Source organism: Meleagris gallopavo, chromosome 8, assembly GCF_000146605.3.
Source record: "Meleagris gallopavo isolate NT-WF06-2002-E0010 breed Aviagen turkey brand Nicholas breeding stock chromosome 8, Turkey_5.1, whole genome shotgun sequence".
NCBI lineage: Eukaryota > Metazoa > Chordata > Aves > Galliformes > Phasianidae > Meleagris > Meleagris gallopavo.
In genome coordinates, this window is record NC_015018.2 from 23,597,294 (window position 1) to 23,612,674 (window position 15,381).

General features: G+C 42.3%; 1 protein-coding gene across 1 annotated transcript; it reads left to right on the forward strand.

Annotated features, from left to right (window-relative positions):
* Positions 1-769: 769 nt before the first annotated feature.
* Positions 770-8,426, forward strand: LOC100543474 (glutathione S-transferase omega-1-like). The gene is made up of 6 exons (XM_010714678.3): positions 770-908; positions 986-1,094; positions 2,019-2,241; positions 3,676-3,768; positions 5,764-5,870; positions 7,939-8,426. Exons 1-6 carry the CDS (start codon positions 875-877, stop codon positions 8,090-8,092), a joined length of 720 nt encoding a protein of 239 aa, XP_010712980.1. The 5' UTR covers positions 770-874; the 3' UTR covers positions 8,093-8,426.
* Positions 8,427-15,381: the final 6,955 nt, after the last annotated feature.

Below are 15,381 nucleotides of genomic sequence, written 5' to 3' on the forward strand. Positions count from 1 at the left end.
CAACAATTGGGTTTCAACCTTCCTTTTCTCTGGGTCACAGTTTATCAGACTAACTAAGTCCTTAACCCCTATAAGAAATTCCAACCTCTTTTTTTTTTTTTTTAATGACCCAAAATATTACTGAAATCATACCAACGGTAGGTTGTGATCCTTCACACAGTTCTCTTAGGGGTGGGAGAACTTATCTTGTTGATAAAGGGCGTCTGTTTGCCTGGGGCATAGGAGGCTTGTGCAGGAAATTACCACACCCTCCCAGTGTTGCATTACTTCTTAGTTATATAAACCAAACAACAATGACTCAACAAAAAATCACTTTCTTCTTTTCCAGCAGGTAGCGCTGACAGGTGTGTGGCTGCTTTCCTGGTGGCCATGACAGTTTGCCAGCAAGAAGTATTGCATCAGAAATGCTGCTCTTTGTGACAAGACCAAAATAAAAGTCACCAGCAGGCTCCGCTTCCCCCCTGTGGAACGTGAACTAGTCTCAGGAAATTCCACGTTCTCTGCCAGCCCTGACGGATATGTGACAGATTTGCCCATCAGCAGGATGGCAGGGACTGTCTCTCCACTCAGCTGGGGTTGCTGCCTTTGAAATGCCATTTCCACGTGAGGCATAGCTCTGGGGAGCCCCTGGAATGGCGGTGTTTTACTTCGGGGCCCATCGGTCAGCTTAGGTAGCGTGTAAAAGACGTTCAGAGGAAAGCGAACCCTCACACCTCGGCCGAGCTTCTCAGCTCGCTTGGAAGCACAGGCTGCGCGGCCGCGGTTCCCGCCCATCCAAAGGCCGCCCTGGGGCGGGGCCGGCGGCGTCGTTAAGTGCCGCGCGTTGAGGTACAGCGCACAGGCAGCGCGTTGCGGTGCGGCACTATACGGCGGCATGACGGGCGATCACTCTCGCAGCCTGGGCAAGGGTAAGCACCAGCTGGGCGGGCGGCTCGCGCCGAGGCGCGGATCGCAGCTGTAACGGTCGGCTCTGTTCTCTCTTCAGGTAGCGCGGCGCCGGGGCCGGTGCCCGAGGGGGTGATCCGGCTGTACAGCATGCGCTTCTGCCCCTTCGCCCAGAGGACGCGCCTCGTTCTCCGTGCCAAGGGCATCAAGTGAGGCTTTTTTCCCCTAATCCCTAGCATGTAGTTACAGTGTTTTACCCTGTTCTGTATAAGTGTGACTAGAGCCTGACAGTGTTTGCTTTCTGTGTAAGCTGAGGCAGCGATGCTAAGAGGTAGGAATTGTCGGTGTGTATTTATGCTGCCACTTACAATGTGCAGCAGTAAGCAAGTGGTCTTTTTAACAGAAGTGCTATGTTCCTGTGAGATCTTTTTATCTCTCCGAGAAACTTGTTCTAGTGTAATGAGGGGGGTTTTTAATTGCTGCCTGAAGGTGGTGAGTACCTTTTGGTAGACATCTGTTTGCTTTGAATGCTTAGCTGTGTTTAGTAAGTCTTTAGGTTTACAGGGAATTTTCCGGGGTCCTGCTTGAAGGTAACTTATAACTTTGCTAATGAACATTTCTAGTACTTTTTTTTTTAATTTGGTATCTCTTTGGCTTTTATCCTGCATATCTTTCTTATGTAAGGCAGTAGGAATCAAAGGTGAATAGTCTGAACGTTATCATTTGATGTTTGATGTAAAGTTAGATTAAAGTGGATCTGATTTCAGCTATGGCTTACTTGCAATCAAGTTCCTCTTTGAATGTCCGAGTTATCATATGATAAGCATGTGCTGCGTGCCAAGGTTGACCTTAGTTATTAGCCTGACTGGTAGGGCTGCTGCTTACAGGCTGGTTTTGATTTTTATTAGCTTAATAGCCAAGTCACTGTAAGTCAGCACTATTTTTCTCTGTGAAAAGAAATGCTTTCTGGCAGTATTTTTAAATGTCAAATGGTTAATCCCAGAAAAAATTTCAGGGAAGATGAGGGGGAGCAAGAGAATGAAGATTCAACTTCTTAAGTACTATTGAAGTGTTATGATTCAGGCTGCAATGGCAATGAACCTCTTTGGGTCTTGTTTCTTTCATTCTTTTAGGCATGAAGTAATTAACATCAATCTGAAGAACAAACCGGACTGGATCTTTGAGAAGAACCCTTCTGGGCTGGTTCCTATTCTGGAGACCAGCAAGGGCCAGCTAATCTATGAGTCCCCAATCACTTGTGAGTATTTGGATGACGCATTTCCAGGGAGGAAGCTGATGCCTTCAGATCCATACGAGCGAGCCTTTCAGAGAATGCTTCTGGAACGCTTCTCAAAGGTACTGTGTGATCATGGTAGAATTGTGCTTCTTAATTTACTAGAGTTTCAAAATCTGCAGCTGTATTGCCAATGCTGCTTTTATCATTTGAGAGGATAGGCCATGTGTGTAGGGTAGCCATTTAAATAACCAGAGAAGTTTGGAGTTTCTTACTGTTAGCTCATAAATCACTGTGCATCTGAATTGCACCCGGAATTAATGTGAAGGCGTGGATTCAGGAAGACAGCTAAGCTGGTTAAGATGTGCATGTCTGAGGCAGGATTTTGAGCATCCTACAATAGAGGAAACATTAATGGGCCAAACGAGCTGAATGCTTGAAATCTAGGCAGTGACAGTTGCTGTATGTTAATGAGTCTCCCTGTAGGAGGGAAACTTCGGAGGGAACCAGCTACTAGATGGTTCGATTAGTCTTTTGCCCCTAGACCCGGGTCGGATGACCGATTTGCACGTCAGGACCGCTACAGACCTCCACCAGAGTTCCCTCTGGCTTCGCCCTGCCCAGGCATAGTTCACTATCTATCGGGTCCTAGCACGATACTAGGAGGTACTAGTGCTGTATAAATGCAGGCTGTGAAGAGTGCCTGACTGAAGGAGCCTGCAATCAAGGTCAGGAGATAGCTGGGCTAGCATAAGGAGGATGGTTTTAGCTTTCCGTATGGGGTGGAGACTGGCATTGTGGCTGACTACAAGTAAGCTTCCTATGCTCTGTATGTAGATAGTACAAGCATGTACTTTGAAGGGTCTATAAAACAAAACAAGTCAGCTTGAGTATGAAGCAGGAGAAGAGGAAGAGTAATGGAAGATGCAAAGAGAAATGTGTATGAAGGAGAAATATAAAAGGCCAAAGGGAGGGAAAATTTGTTTACATCAGGCCTTTCTGAAAAGATGTAATGGGAAAAGGACTACAGGTAGAGCATCTTGCAAGAAACGAGCTGTGAATGTTAGTTGTATGAGTGACAAGATTTTAGAGAAACGTATACAAACTTCGATGAACATGGGTAAGCTTGACCACGGGGCAGCTTTCTGTACTGTGTACTAATTTCTCTGGCAATCATGACATGTGCAGCTCTGTAGAAACCTGCGTATCTTGGGCTGCATATTTTTCTCTTAAAAGTACCCTTAATGTTGATAACTAAAGTGCATTTGGTTTTCAAGAGTGTGTACCCAGTAAAGAAGTATCACTTTGCACTGTACCACTGTACTGGATGTGGGCCAACTGGAAACATGCTCCTCTTTTCACTGTTCTCTTACTGCAAGACTTGAATCCATTACTTGCATTTGATCTTCTTTTAAGCCTTTATCTCTCTTTTCTGAAGTATAAAAGAATTTTATTAAAGGATTTTAGCTTTTTCAAAATATCTCAGCATCTTAAGCTCCAAGTGATTTGCTTGCATTATTCTAAGAGGTATTTTGAAAACTTTCTCCTTTTTACAGATAACAGCTGTAATTTCCAAGGCACTCAAAGAAGGAGACGATCTTGCAGCGCTGAAAGCAGAATTAGCTGAAAAGTTTGGCAAACTTGATGAGGTAAGAGGATTTCATGATAGCAAGTAGCCTGGCAGTTATATGATTCTTACCTACAACCCTGATTTTTAGTATGGTTGGTTGTTTTTTTTGTTTGTTTTTCCCCTCTCATGCATTGGCAATTGGAGCTAGATCTTTTCTCATTCATGTGATAGCTATAGCAATGAACAATCTTTCAATTTTTTTTCCCCTCGGCCTGGGATGATCAACAGCACCACTGAGTATAATCTGTCCTTTGTAGAAATCCAGCCCTGGGCTATGTTCTGCTACAGTGGTGTAATGTGACTTCAGCTGAGCTCCAGGAAGTATCAGGTGGCTTTTTTGTGTTAGGAACTTCACAATCCTTATTTAGTATCAGTAGTGGTTCTTTGACAGCCTGAAGAGCTGCTGGACTTGTCCTTATCACAAATCCATTCATTGCACATTTTTAATGGTCACAGCTAATGCTTGTTTGGCTTGAGCAAGAACTGATGCTTCAGCATGTTTCTTCTGGTGCAAAGTTTGCAAAAACTTTCCAGTACTTTCCTATGCATTCTGTTTCCCTGCTCCCTTAAGCAGCCAAAGTAAAATGGCTTTCAAGTATTTTCATCTGTCTATCAGGCTGATGTTTGAGTAGTGCAGCTGGTACTTCAGTTCTTGGGAGAAACAAAGTGTATTTCAGGACAGAGAAATACAAGTCCATAGAACATTAATAAGGAATTAAGCTTCCTCCTACTTCATTAATTTTGTGAAGTACTTATTACTCCTTTGGTATCTCTATTTTAGTGACCCTGATGAATTTTGCAGCTGTAGGTTGACTGAGGATGGCAGGAAGGGGCAGAGCTGAGCTAACATTGCTCAGTCCACTGTAATATATATCGTCTTAGTTCCAGCTGGAATGGATTTTTTTTTTCTTCAGAGTGCCTGATATGATGCTATGTTTTGGTTCTAGGACAAAAACAATGTTGATAACACGCCAGTGTTTATAGGTAGTGCTAAGCAGTGCAGTGTAGAGCAATAATCAAGAAGGCACATGTTTTTAAACATTGTTGCATTGTGTTTGCTGCTACCCGATAGAGGGAGCTATGTTTCTGTCTCTGGAACTGTGCTACTGTCAGGTTGCATTCTGTTAGACACCTGATGATTTAAACAGCATGAGGTGTCTTTGGGGGGACAGCTTTCAAGTTTCTGTTAGATTATGGGGACTGAGGGGCAGGCTGTAAATGCCATAGGAGTTCCATCTTAAAAATGCCAAAGCCCCTAAAAACAGGGACTAGTCTTCTAAAGAGCAAGCTTGGGTCTGGAAAGTCCTCAAAGTGTTAAGCTTGGATCACCATGGCACTTGAAACAACAGAAGCATTAAGTATAAGGAGAATGTATTGCAAATACACTTTTTTTTGTGGTCCTGCTGCTTTATGTGCTGAGCTGTGGAGGTCTCTTTCTGTTGCATGTGAATATTTCCTGTTCCTCCTGTGCCTGAAATCAAATCCAGTTCTAGATAGGATGTTAGGAATATTTTCCTGATACCATCTGGACTAAAGTGCCATGGGTAAAGAGTCCCTGCGAAAACTGTCTTCTACATTAGCTGGGTGTTGTGTTTACCTGGCTTTGTTGTTCTAGAAATGTATGTGCATATTTGATTCATCTCAGCCATTGTTGCTTATTTACAGGTCAGAAAGCACTAAATAACAAATTCTGTGAGATAAATTCCTTTTTGTTTCTGCAGAAGCTATAGATTCCTAATGATTAATATTTTGTGTCAGTTTTTGAACCAGCTCTGGAGAAGAAGTGGACTGACAGTGTATGAAGTAGTTAAACTTGATATCACAGTTGCATTGCTTACCAGTTCTGACTCCCCATATATTGCATGCATAAGGGAAATGTGTTGTACATGCATTATTTCCTGTCAGATTGCTTCAGGATGCCCTCATTCCACCTCATAGTGACTTTTAGTTACTGTTGTCTCCTGATGTGGAAATCTTCCTTCTGAGGGTAATTGTTATCTCTTGTCCCTCACAGATTCTCTCTCAGCGCAACACTGTGTTTTATGGTGGGGACTCCAGCTCCCTGATTGACTACATGATCTGGCCCTGGTTTGAACGCCTGGAAGCATTCCAGCTGAAGGAGTGAGTACCTTGTCTGGCTTCTAGCATGTTACTGAAGTGCTGCTGTATGTATTTTTGTGTATTTGAATTGATTCATCAGCAAAGGGCTGCTTTTAAGTTTGGCTGAAGAAACTGTGAGCTTCCTTACAGTTTTGGGGTGGGTTAAACATCCTAAACCAGGGTAGGAGTCTTATGATAAACAGTTTCCTTTCACCAGATCTGTTTTCCTTAAAAAACAAAAACAAACAAACAAACAAAAACACTTTGGCAGATCTGAAAATAGTGGTCAAAATACAGGACTTTATTTCCATTCCCACAAGATAGAAGAAAATGATCTTTATTGGAAGAGATTACAAGCATGGGAGCCAAGGTTTGAATTTGCTAATCAAAAACCTTAGGCTTGAAGTGGAATATCTTCTCTTCAGGAATCCTGAGCTGAGAAAGGAGACTGGCTTTGTTCTGTGAAGAATAAAATGTGTCCTGCCTTGCTATAGGTAGAAGATCAGTCCCTTTTGTAACGGATTTTTTTAATACATAAATATAGGAAACTGGTGTTAGTGGAGAGCTGTTTTATAGCTTGATTAACACGGGGCCAAAGAATCAGCTTGTATGAGGACATGGGTGATAAAATGGAAAAATGAGTGTTGTTTTAATGTGGTAGACAGCTAAACACCATGCAGACATTTTCTTGCTCGGGGATGGGGAAGAAAATTTGAAAAGTGCAAGAATTCATGTACTGAGACAAAGACAGTTTAATAAGAAATTAAAAAAGGAAAGAAAAACAACAGCAAAAGAATGAAAAGAATAAGCAGAGCAAGTGATGCACAAAACAATTGCTTGCCTCCCACCAACAATACCCAGAGCCCCTGAGCAGCAGTGGCCCTCCTGGCCAATTCCCCTGTTTTATTGCTCAGCATACTGTCATATGGTGAGGAATATTCTTTGGCCACTTTGGATCTGGATCAGCTCTCCTGCTTCTGTCCTACCCCCAGTCTCTTTGCTGTCAAAACAGTATGAGAAGCTGAAAGTTCTTAGTATAAGCACTGCTAAGCAACAACTGAAACATAAAAATCTAAATCTGAAGTACAGCACTATACTAGCTAGGAAGAAAACTAATTCTATCCCATCTGGAAGTAGGAGAATGAGTATAGAACAGTTTGCATCTTGGTGACTAAATTGTTCTAGAAGATTGAGGAAGGAATCCTGCAAATGAATTAAAACTATCGTAAGATGGGGACATTGTTGATGGGCTGCTGCTCTGCTTTGTTTTCTGTGTGATCCTTGATTGGGAGGTGGAATGTTACAAGCTATACAGGACCAGAGGCCTAGAGTTACCAAGGTACTTGAATGATCAAGTATCTAGACCACTGTGTGTTAAGATTCTTTCTGAATAAAAGTTGAGAGCTACCTAGGAAAATTGTACATTAACTAAACTTGGGATTTGGAGATTGGAATGCAGAGTACCTCAAGTCAGCGTACCAGGAGAGAACAAAAAGGAAGTTTGCACTGTTAAGCTTTCAGTTTGTCATGTACTACTTAATTGTGTTCAAGTGGATTTGTGGATTTTGTTGACTGAATCTTGTTTCCTCAATAGACTGTCTGCATTTTGAGCTGCTGGGTTGCACACTAATAGAAGCTATACAGCTTATCTCAGTCTTCTAGAGAGAGGAGAGAAGCTTGTGAGTTGTGAAGGGGTGTTTGTTATAGAATTGCCACTAACAGAGTGCTCAAGAGGGAGGCAGACGTGTGCAAGCCTCTGTCCTCAACTCAGAGCAGATTACAGATATGAATAGGGTCTCTTTTGTAGTAGGAATAACACAAGAAGAAACTCACTGATATCTTGCACAATAATTGCTCTTTTTCTTTGTCAGCTTTGCAGAGTGAACAAGCTCTGAAATAACTCTTGCTTTCCAAATGTCAATCTGTCTTCTATGATCTGTTACATATTTGTCACTTGCTCTGAGCTGAATGTTACACTGTGAGAGAAAGCAAAACCAGTAGTAAAACAGAAGTTTTAAAGCTGTTTTCCTTCCTCGATGCCCTCCTGATCTCCTGCTTATGTTATTCAGACTCTTTCTTTTTTCCATAGTGTTTTGACTCATACTCCAAAACTCCAACACTGGATGGAGGCCATGAAGAAGGACCCAGCTGTCAAAGATACGATCACTGACCCACAAACACTCAGAGTTTTTCTCCAGCTCTATTTCAAGAACAGTCCAGAGGCGTGTGATTATGGGCTTTGAGATGTCAGTGGGCACATGCCTCTCTCAGTGCCTCTCTTCAGTGTGAGCTTTGAGGATCTAGTGTAATTTGATGTGGGGTCTTTTCTGGTTGCATTACTTAATTTTTGGGTGAATCTATGCTGGAAAGAGTGAAACCTCTTTCCTGTTACAAGGAGGAGGTAGAAAGCCATTTCTGACTGTGCATTTTGTGTGAAGGAAAACAGTGGCTTTACTCAGCGGTGACCTGTCATCTGTAGCCTATTTGCAGGTATTTCTTTCGAGTGGTCCTTGAGCTGACTCTCTTACTTGGACAAAAGTTGTAATGCTTGAAAATAAAAGCAAATATTTTCTTCAAGTGCAGTTATTTCTTCCCCTTTATAAGCATTTCTCTGTCACTGGTCTGGTTATGCAGAGGGAAGTGAGGCACTGTCAAAAAAAACAAACAGGAGTTAAACTGTGGTGCAACTGGAAAAGTATGACCTAAGTGGTATCATGGAAAAATGGTGGAATGAATCTTACGACTGGAGTGCTGTGATTGATGGCTACAGGCTCTTCAGAAGGGATAGACGGGGGAGGGGGAGTTGCCTTCTATGTTAGTGAGTGGATGGATTGTGAAGAGCTGTTTGAGAAACAACCATAACCTGGTTGAGAGCTTATGGGTTAAAGTTAAGGATTGGTCTAGTAAAGGACATTTGGTGGTTGGGGTCTACTACAAGCCACCTGATCAGGGGTAGCCTATTGATGAGGCCTTCTTGCTTCAACTACAAGAAGTATTGTACTCTCAGACTCTTGTCCTAATGGGGGATTTCAACCAGCTGGATATCTGCTGGCACGGTGGGTGGCAAACAATCCAGGAGACTTCTGGAGTCTGAGGATAACAACTTCCTGGTCCAAGTATTAGATGGACCAACCTGATGTGAACCCTCACTAGACCTGGAGCTCACCAATACTGCAGAGGAGAGCATTAGAGAAGTTAAAATTAGAGACAGCATGGGCTGTAGTGATCATACCTTGGTGGAGTTTGTGACCTTGAGGAATGCTGACCTGACAATAAGCAGAGTCAGGACTCTGAACTTCAGGAGAGCAAACTTACAGCTGCTCAAGGAAGTGCTGGATGGGATTCCCTGTGAAACTGTTAAGGGTATAGGAACAGACCTGGCAGCTCTTTAAGGACACCCTTCTGTGGGCACAGGAGCTCTCCATCCCCCAGCAGAAGAAATGGAGCAGGCAAGGCGGGTGACCTGCATGGCTGAGCAAGGACCTGCAGTTTAAACTGAGGGGAAACAGAAACATACAGGAATTGGAAGCAAGGTTGTCTAGCCTGGGAAGAATACGGGGACACTGTTCAAATGTGTAGAGATAAGGTCAGAAAAGCCAAGGCACAGATGGAGCTGAATTTGGCTATGAAAAATAACAAGAAGGGGTTCTTCTGGTACACAGGCAGGAGGAGATAGATCAAGGAGAGTGTTCCCCTCTCTGATAAATGAGAATGGAGAACTAGCTTTCTCAGAAATGAAAAAAGCTGAATTACTCAGTAAGTGCTTTGTCTTTATCTTTACTGGTGGTCAGACTCCCCATGTCGGCCAGGACCCTGAACCTCTAGTTGAGGGGGTGGAGGAGCAAATTCCGTCCCACTGTGATGGTAGAACAAGTCCGAGACCTCCTCATGAAACTGAATGTATACAAGTCTATGGGGCCAGATGACATGCTGGGTTCTGAGAGATATGGCTGACATGGTTGCAGAGCCACTTTCCATCATGTTTGGAAAATCATGGCTGTCAGGTGAAATTCCCAGTGGCTGGAAAAAGGAACATTAGTCCCATTTTTAAGAAAGAGAGAAAGGATGACCTGGGGAACTACAGGCCAATGGGCCTCATCTCTGTGCCTGGGAAGATCATGGAGCAGATCCTCACTGTTACCATGTTAAAGCATGTATGAGATGAAGAAGAGATCTGAGACAGCCAGCATGGCTTCACTAAGGGCAGATCTTGCCTGACCAATCTGGTGGCTTTCTATGATGCAGTGATGGCATTGATGGACCAGGGAAGGATGACAGATGTCATTTTCCTGGACTTCTGCAAAGCCTTTGATATACTCCCTCACCACATCCTTCTCTCTTAATTGGAGAAGATGGACTGTTCCATGGATTAAGAACTGGCTGGTTGCAGCCAAAGGGTTGTGATGAATGGCTCTGTGTCTGGGTGAAGGCTGGTCACAATTGGTGTCCCTGAGGTGTTGGTCTTGGGACTGGTGCTCTTCAGCATCTTCATCAATGACATAATGATGACATAGACAATGACATAGATGGCATCAAGTGCACCCTCAGCAAGTTTGCAGATGACAAAAAGCTGAGCAGTACGGTCAATGAATCATAGAATTACAAAGTTGGAAAAGACCTATAAGATCATCTAGTTCAATAGTCTTCTTATTACCACTACCACAATGCATTGGAGGGAACGAAAACCATCCAGAGAGACCTGAACAGGCTGGGGAAGTGAGCCCATGTGAACTTAACAAGGTTCAACAAGGCCAAGTACAAGGTTGTAGCCTGGAAGGCCAACTAAATCCTGGGCTGCATTAAAGCAGGGGTGGCCAGCAGAGAGAGGGAGGTGACTGTCCTCAGCTCTTGTGAGGCCCCACCTGGAGTACAGCATCCAGGCCTGAGGCCTGGTTTAAGAAAGTGTAAGATAGATGCAGAGCTCTTGGAATGAGTCCAGAGGAGGACCACTAAGATGATTAGAGGGCTGGAGCACCTCTCCTCTGAAAAAAGGTTGAGGGAACTGGGCTTGTTTAGCGTGAAGAGAAGAAGGCTCTGGGGAAACCTCATTGTGGCCTTCCAGTACTCGAAGGGAGCATATAAACAGGAGGGGGAACAGCTGTTTACAAGGCTTGATAGTGATAGGACAAGGGGGAATGGTTTTAAACTGAGATGAGAGGTTTATGTTAGATATTAGGAGGAAGTTTTTCACTCAGAGGGTGGTGATGCACTTGGAAGAGGTTGTCCAGAGAGACTGTGGATGCCCCATCTTGGAGGCATTCAAGGTAAGGCTGGATGTGGCTCAGGGCATCCTGGTCTAGTGATTCACCCTGCCCACAGCAGGGGGGTTGAAACTCAATGATCTCGAACGTTCTTTTCAACCCAGGCCATTCTGTGATTTATTTTTTTTAATATTGCATCTTACACCCATATAGTAACTCCGAGGAGGTGCATGCTTGTGTAACTTAAGTGGGAAAGCAGAAATGAAAGATGGATTTGAAGAAGAAGAATTAGCAGGAACTCCTTTAATAAAGGTGCTTCCTACCAGCTTACAGAGCATGTGAGTTTGCATCTACTGGATTTTATGCTCTTATTAGTCTTAATTCACTATGCAGGTTTTGCACTTGGTTTTATCTGTGTCTCTTAAACACATCTGGCATTACTTGGAGAAAATCAAGTTAGTCTGCTGTTTCCTACCAGAATGCTGATATATTTTAAAAGTTTCCTAGTCCTGATCTGGTGCTGTGTTGCAGTAGATTGTCATTAGAAAACCCAAAGGAATCGTAATGCTGTGAGGTGTCAGAACATGGGTATATAGGGGTTTTATTAGATTATAGCAGGGTTTGTGCTTGAAGCCATTTTCCTTGAAATGGTATAGTGGGATTTCAGCAGCAAACTTTGAAGAATTACTAACTATAGAGCATCTTGGTATTGTTAGTTGCTCTGCTTCTATTTAAATCTTGTCAAAGCTTTAGTTAGTGAAGTTAGTAAAGTGTGCTGAAAATTGGCTTCCATAAACATGCTGGGAATATATTGCAGTTTGTTCCTCTGTATTACTGGGAGATAGTGGGAGATGTGACTTAAGTGAGATCCACCAATGGGTTAAGAACAGAGTCTGGCATCCAAAAATATAAGTGGCTAAGGGCAGGCCACAGTAACCAGGAGACTATGTTGTGCAAATAGAAATGATGTGTTCTCCTCATCTTTGTTTAGTGGCTCTAAAGTATACCATTATAAATATGCTACTTCAGCAAGAAAATGTAAAATGAATTATTCTACCTTATAATTTACTATTAAATATCAGTTCTCTAAATCTCCTGGCAGACAGCTGGGGTCCCGAACCCATTACAGCACATCAGGAAATGAGGACCTCAGGCAAAGTGTTTTTGTTGTAGTAATGAATATGCAACACTTGGGCATAGTCTGCAAAAGAAAGAAAAAGATTACGTGAAATGGACTGGCTCTCTCCTTTCACTGTGTATGAGTGTAAAGAATACATTATTATTTTAAACAGTCCAAGAAGAAAATGCTATTGCCTGTTTTAGTCAACAGAAGAAGATGATGAAACCAATATACAAAGATCAAGCAGATTGATAGCTCTGCCCTATGATTAGTTCTCCCCTTCAGACCTTCTTTGGATCAGATTGTATAGCAAATAACGTATTTACTCATCTTCTACTTCATTTTGTTCTTGAAAGTTGTTGGTGGTACTTTTGTTTTTCAAAACAATGGTGATTTTTTTTATCCTTCCTTGTTGTGCCACCAAATATAGTTGCTCTCAGAACAAGTTTAAAAAAAAAAGAAAAGAAAAATTAAGAGAAAAGGAAATCACAGTTTCTTGTCATGCTTCATTTAATAGCTGTCATGCTTATGGCTGTGTGTGAGAGCATGTGCTAGGCATGTGTTGGCACATTTGTACATCTTCTGGACCTGCTCTCTCTGATTTTCTGCTGTCATGGCATTTCTAATGTTCCTGTGCTGTTAAGATCTGAGAACTGCCTGTTTCTCATCTTCTTTCTTTATTATTTGTCTGTTTTTAATTTCTTTTTAATTTCTTTATTTTTTTTCATCACTTTGTTCCTTGGACACTGGTTTTACTTGGGAAGGGCTGATGAATATTCAGTCTCTTTACAGTCATGAGAACAGATGCCACTTTATTAAATCATTCCCAGTTCCTATCATATATTAGAAGCAGCGTGTTCTACAGCAGGTCTAAAGTCAGCAGTGGTGGCATTAGTTTTTTTTAGCTAAGTAAATAATGCCATGTGATGTTACTTGGATTTTTTTTCTCCTAAAGCAAGTTTTGCTGATTTGCTAAGAAAGGGATTATAAAATTTGTCAGATTTAGCTGTGCCTCTGGTGGAATGTGAATGCTACTTAGCAGTGAGCAGTACTGTTGTATCTGAGTTGAGGAGAATGTTAAAAAGCAGCTTGTATTAAGGGACTGATGCACAGAACGTTTACTGCACTGTTCACAGCCATCTCATGATGTGTAGAACACAGTCTGAGACAGAATGCTACAGGTTTGTTTCTTAGAACCACCAGTTTCTTGGCAACCCTGATGGAAAAAGCCATCTCTCCAGGGAAAATGGAGCCCAGAAAAGTAGTGTTGAACAGAGAGGATACAGTGCTTCCTGTGAACTGCAAACCATTTACATGACTCGCTTAGATGGTCCTACCAGCAAAGACATGAGACAGCTGGGGAAAAAGGATTAAAAAGTTGTCTGCTTGAGAGCACCTGAGGAATTGATGAAAACCAAGTGTGATATTATAGCTTAATACTGTCCTTTGTGTGTATGGTCCTATTTTCTCAAATGATGCTTTTATACCTTTCCTACTGTCACTTCATCATTAGAAGGAAGCTCTCAACAAGAGTAGAGGGGCTATTCACTAGTTGTGACTGTTGTTTCCTGCACATGCATCACAGACCTTTTCCATGTCTGTTGAGTTTTGAAAGCATGGTCTGTCTCCTCTACTTGTAATTGCTAAAGCAGGGATATTAATCAGCTAGTTCTCCTCATAAGGAAATGCTCTGGTTGTATCAAACTCACAGGCTTGATGCCTCTCAGTTCCTCTCTGTATGCTTTATATATCTTGGTTGTGTTGTGCTAGTGTGTTCATGCTCTGGATCAAAACTTTCCCTTCAAAGCTATTCCAGGTGTGGTTCTGGCAGGAGAAAGTCAGTGTGGGGTGTGCATGTGGACACGCCTTAGTTTTCATTATCTTTGCATACAGGAGCTTTGCCTTACTGGAGCTTTGTATTACTGATGTGATGTATTAACACACCCATGGCCCCAAAGGTGAATTGAATCACCAGGAATATTACGATGACAGTGCAAAATACCTCTGCCCAATGGGAATGTGTGTGCAACGGAAGCTGGATAAGGCTGTTATGGATCAGTTGTGCTTACAGGCACAAGAACTATCCCAAGGCTGTTCTGCCCTCCTTGGTGCAATCTGACAGGGTGGAGATGTGGAAGATGTTAGCAAGTTAAGTACTGTCTCTGTGGATTTGTGTGCAGCTTGATTCCCAGCACAGGCCTAGACAGCAAGACTGAAAGGTAGGAGCAATACAAGGAATTGTACCTCCCTTGATGCACCTCGGGAGGTAAAGTGACAGATGAGGCAGGCTGTTAACAGTGTAGTTTACTGAGATCAGCTCAGCCCAGCTGTACCTGTTGGGCCTGTATTGCACTGTGTTTTATCCTGAATGTTAGGTTGGAAATCCAATGACATTTTAAGTTTTATGGTACTTCTGCAAAGGAGCAGAACACAGACAAATTTAATTTTGATTCCTTACATCTGATTGGCCCAAGACTGTAAGTGATAGGAGCCTATTGGTGGATCTGAAGATTGTTTTGCATCTAAAATCAACTCCTTTTCCTGCAGCGGATCTACAGCTCTCAAAAACTTCATCAGAATTTTAGTCTTTATTCTGTGCAGAATTTTTAAAAACATTGCAAGAATCAGACATTTTACATGCTCTTAAATGCCTAAACATTGAGGGCTGTACTTAAATACTCTGCACCTCCTACACTTTTGCCTCAGAGCAGATCAGTGAAGCTATCATACCCACCTTCAAGACAGAAATTGCTGACCATTTTTTCTCATTACACTTTGGATGTAGTTTGGATGTAGTTTCAGTTAGATTCAGTTACTTAGAAATTCGGTGCCTTACTAAAGGCAGTTATTCCCCTGGCTTTTATTGTCCTGTATGTCTCTGAACTGCATTTCAAAATGTTAATTAGAATGAAATGTCTCACAGCCAACATTATGCCTGATACTGTCACGTTCTTGTATTTGATGTATTTGTAACTTGCCAGCATTTAAAATGCTGTTTCAAAGTTTTCAGATTAAGTAGCTGTTAATGTCCAGTATCACAGCAACTTTATGGGGCCAGATTGGAGGCCTTGACACAGAATGATAGGTATTTATTGTGCCTTCTGAGTTTATGGCTCAGATGTAAACCAGTAATCTTTAAGCGATACAAGAAAACTTTGTGGGAAGATTTTAATGACCAAAAGAGGAGTCATATTGGACGATAAGAGAAGAG

Excerpts from the sequence above, each read along its gene's own strand:
- LOC100543474 (XM_010714678.3), top strand. The coding sequence starts at position 875 with ATGACGGGCGATCACTCTCGCAGCCTGGGCAAGG. Across the intron at positions 1,095-2,018 it reads CTCCGTGCCAAGGGCATCAA|GCATGAAGTAATTAACATCA; the intron begins GTGAGGCTTTTT and ends TCATTCTTTTAG. Across the intron at positions 3,769-5,763 it reads AGTTTGGCAAACTTGATGAG|ATTCTCTCTCAGCGCAACAC; the intron begins GTAAGAGGATTT and ends TGTCCCTCACAG.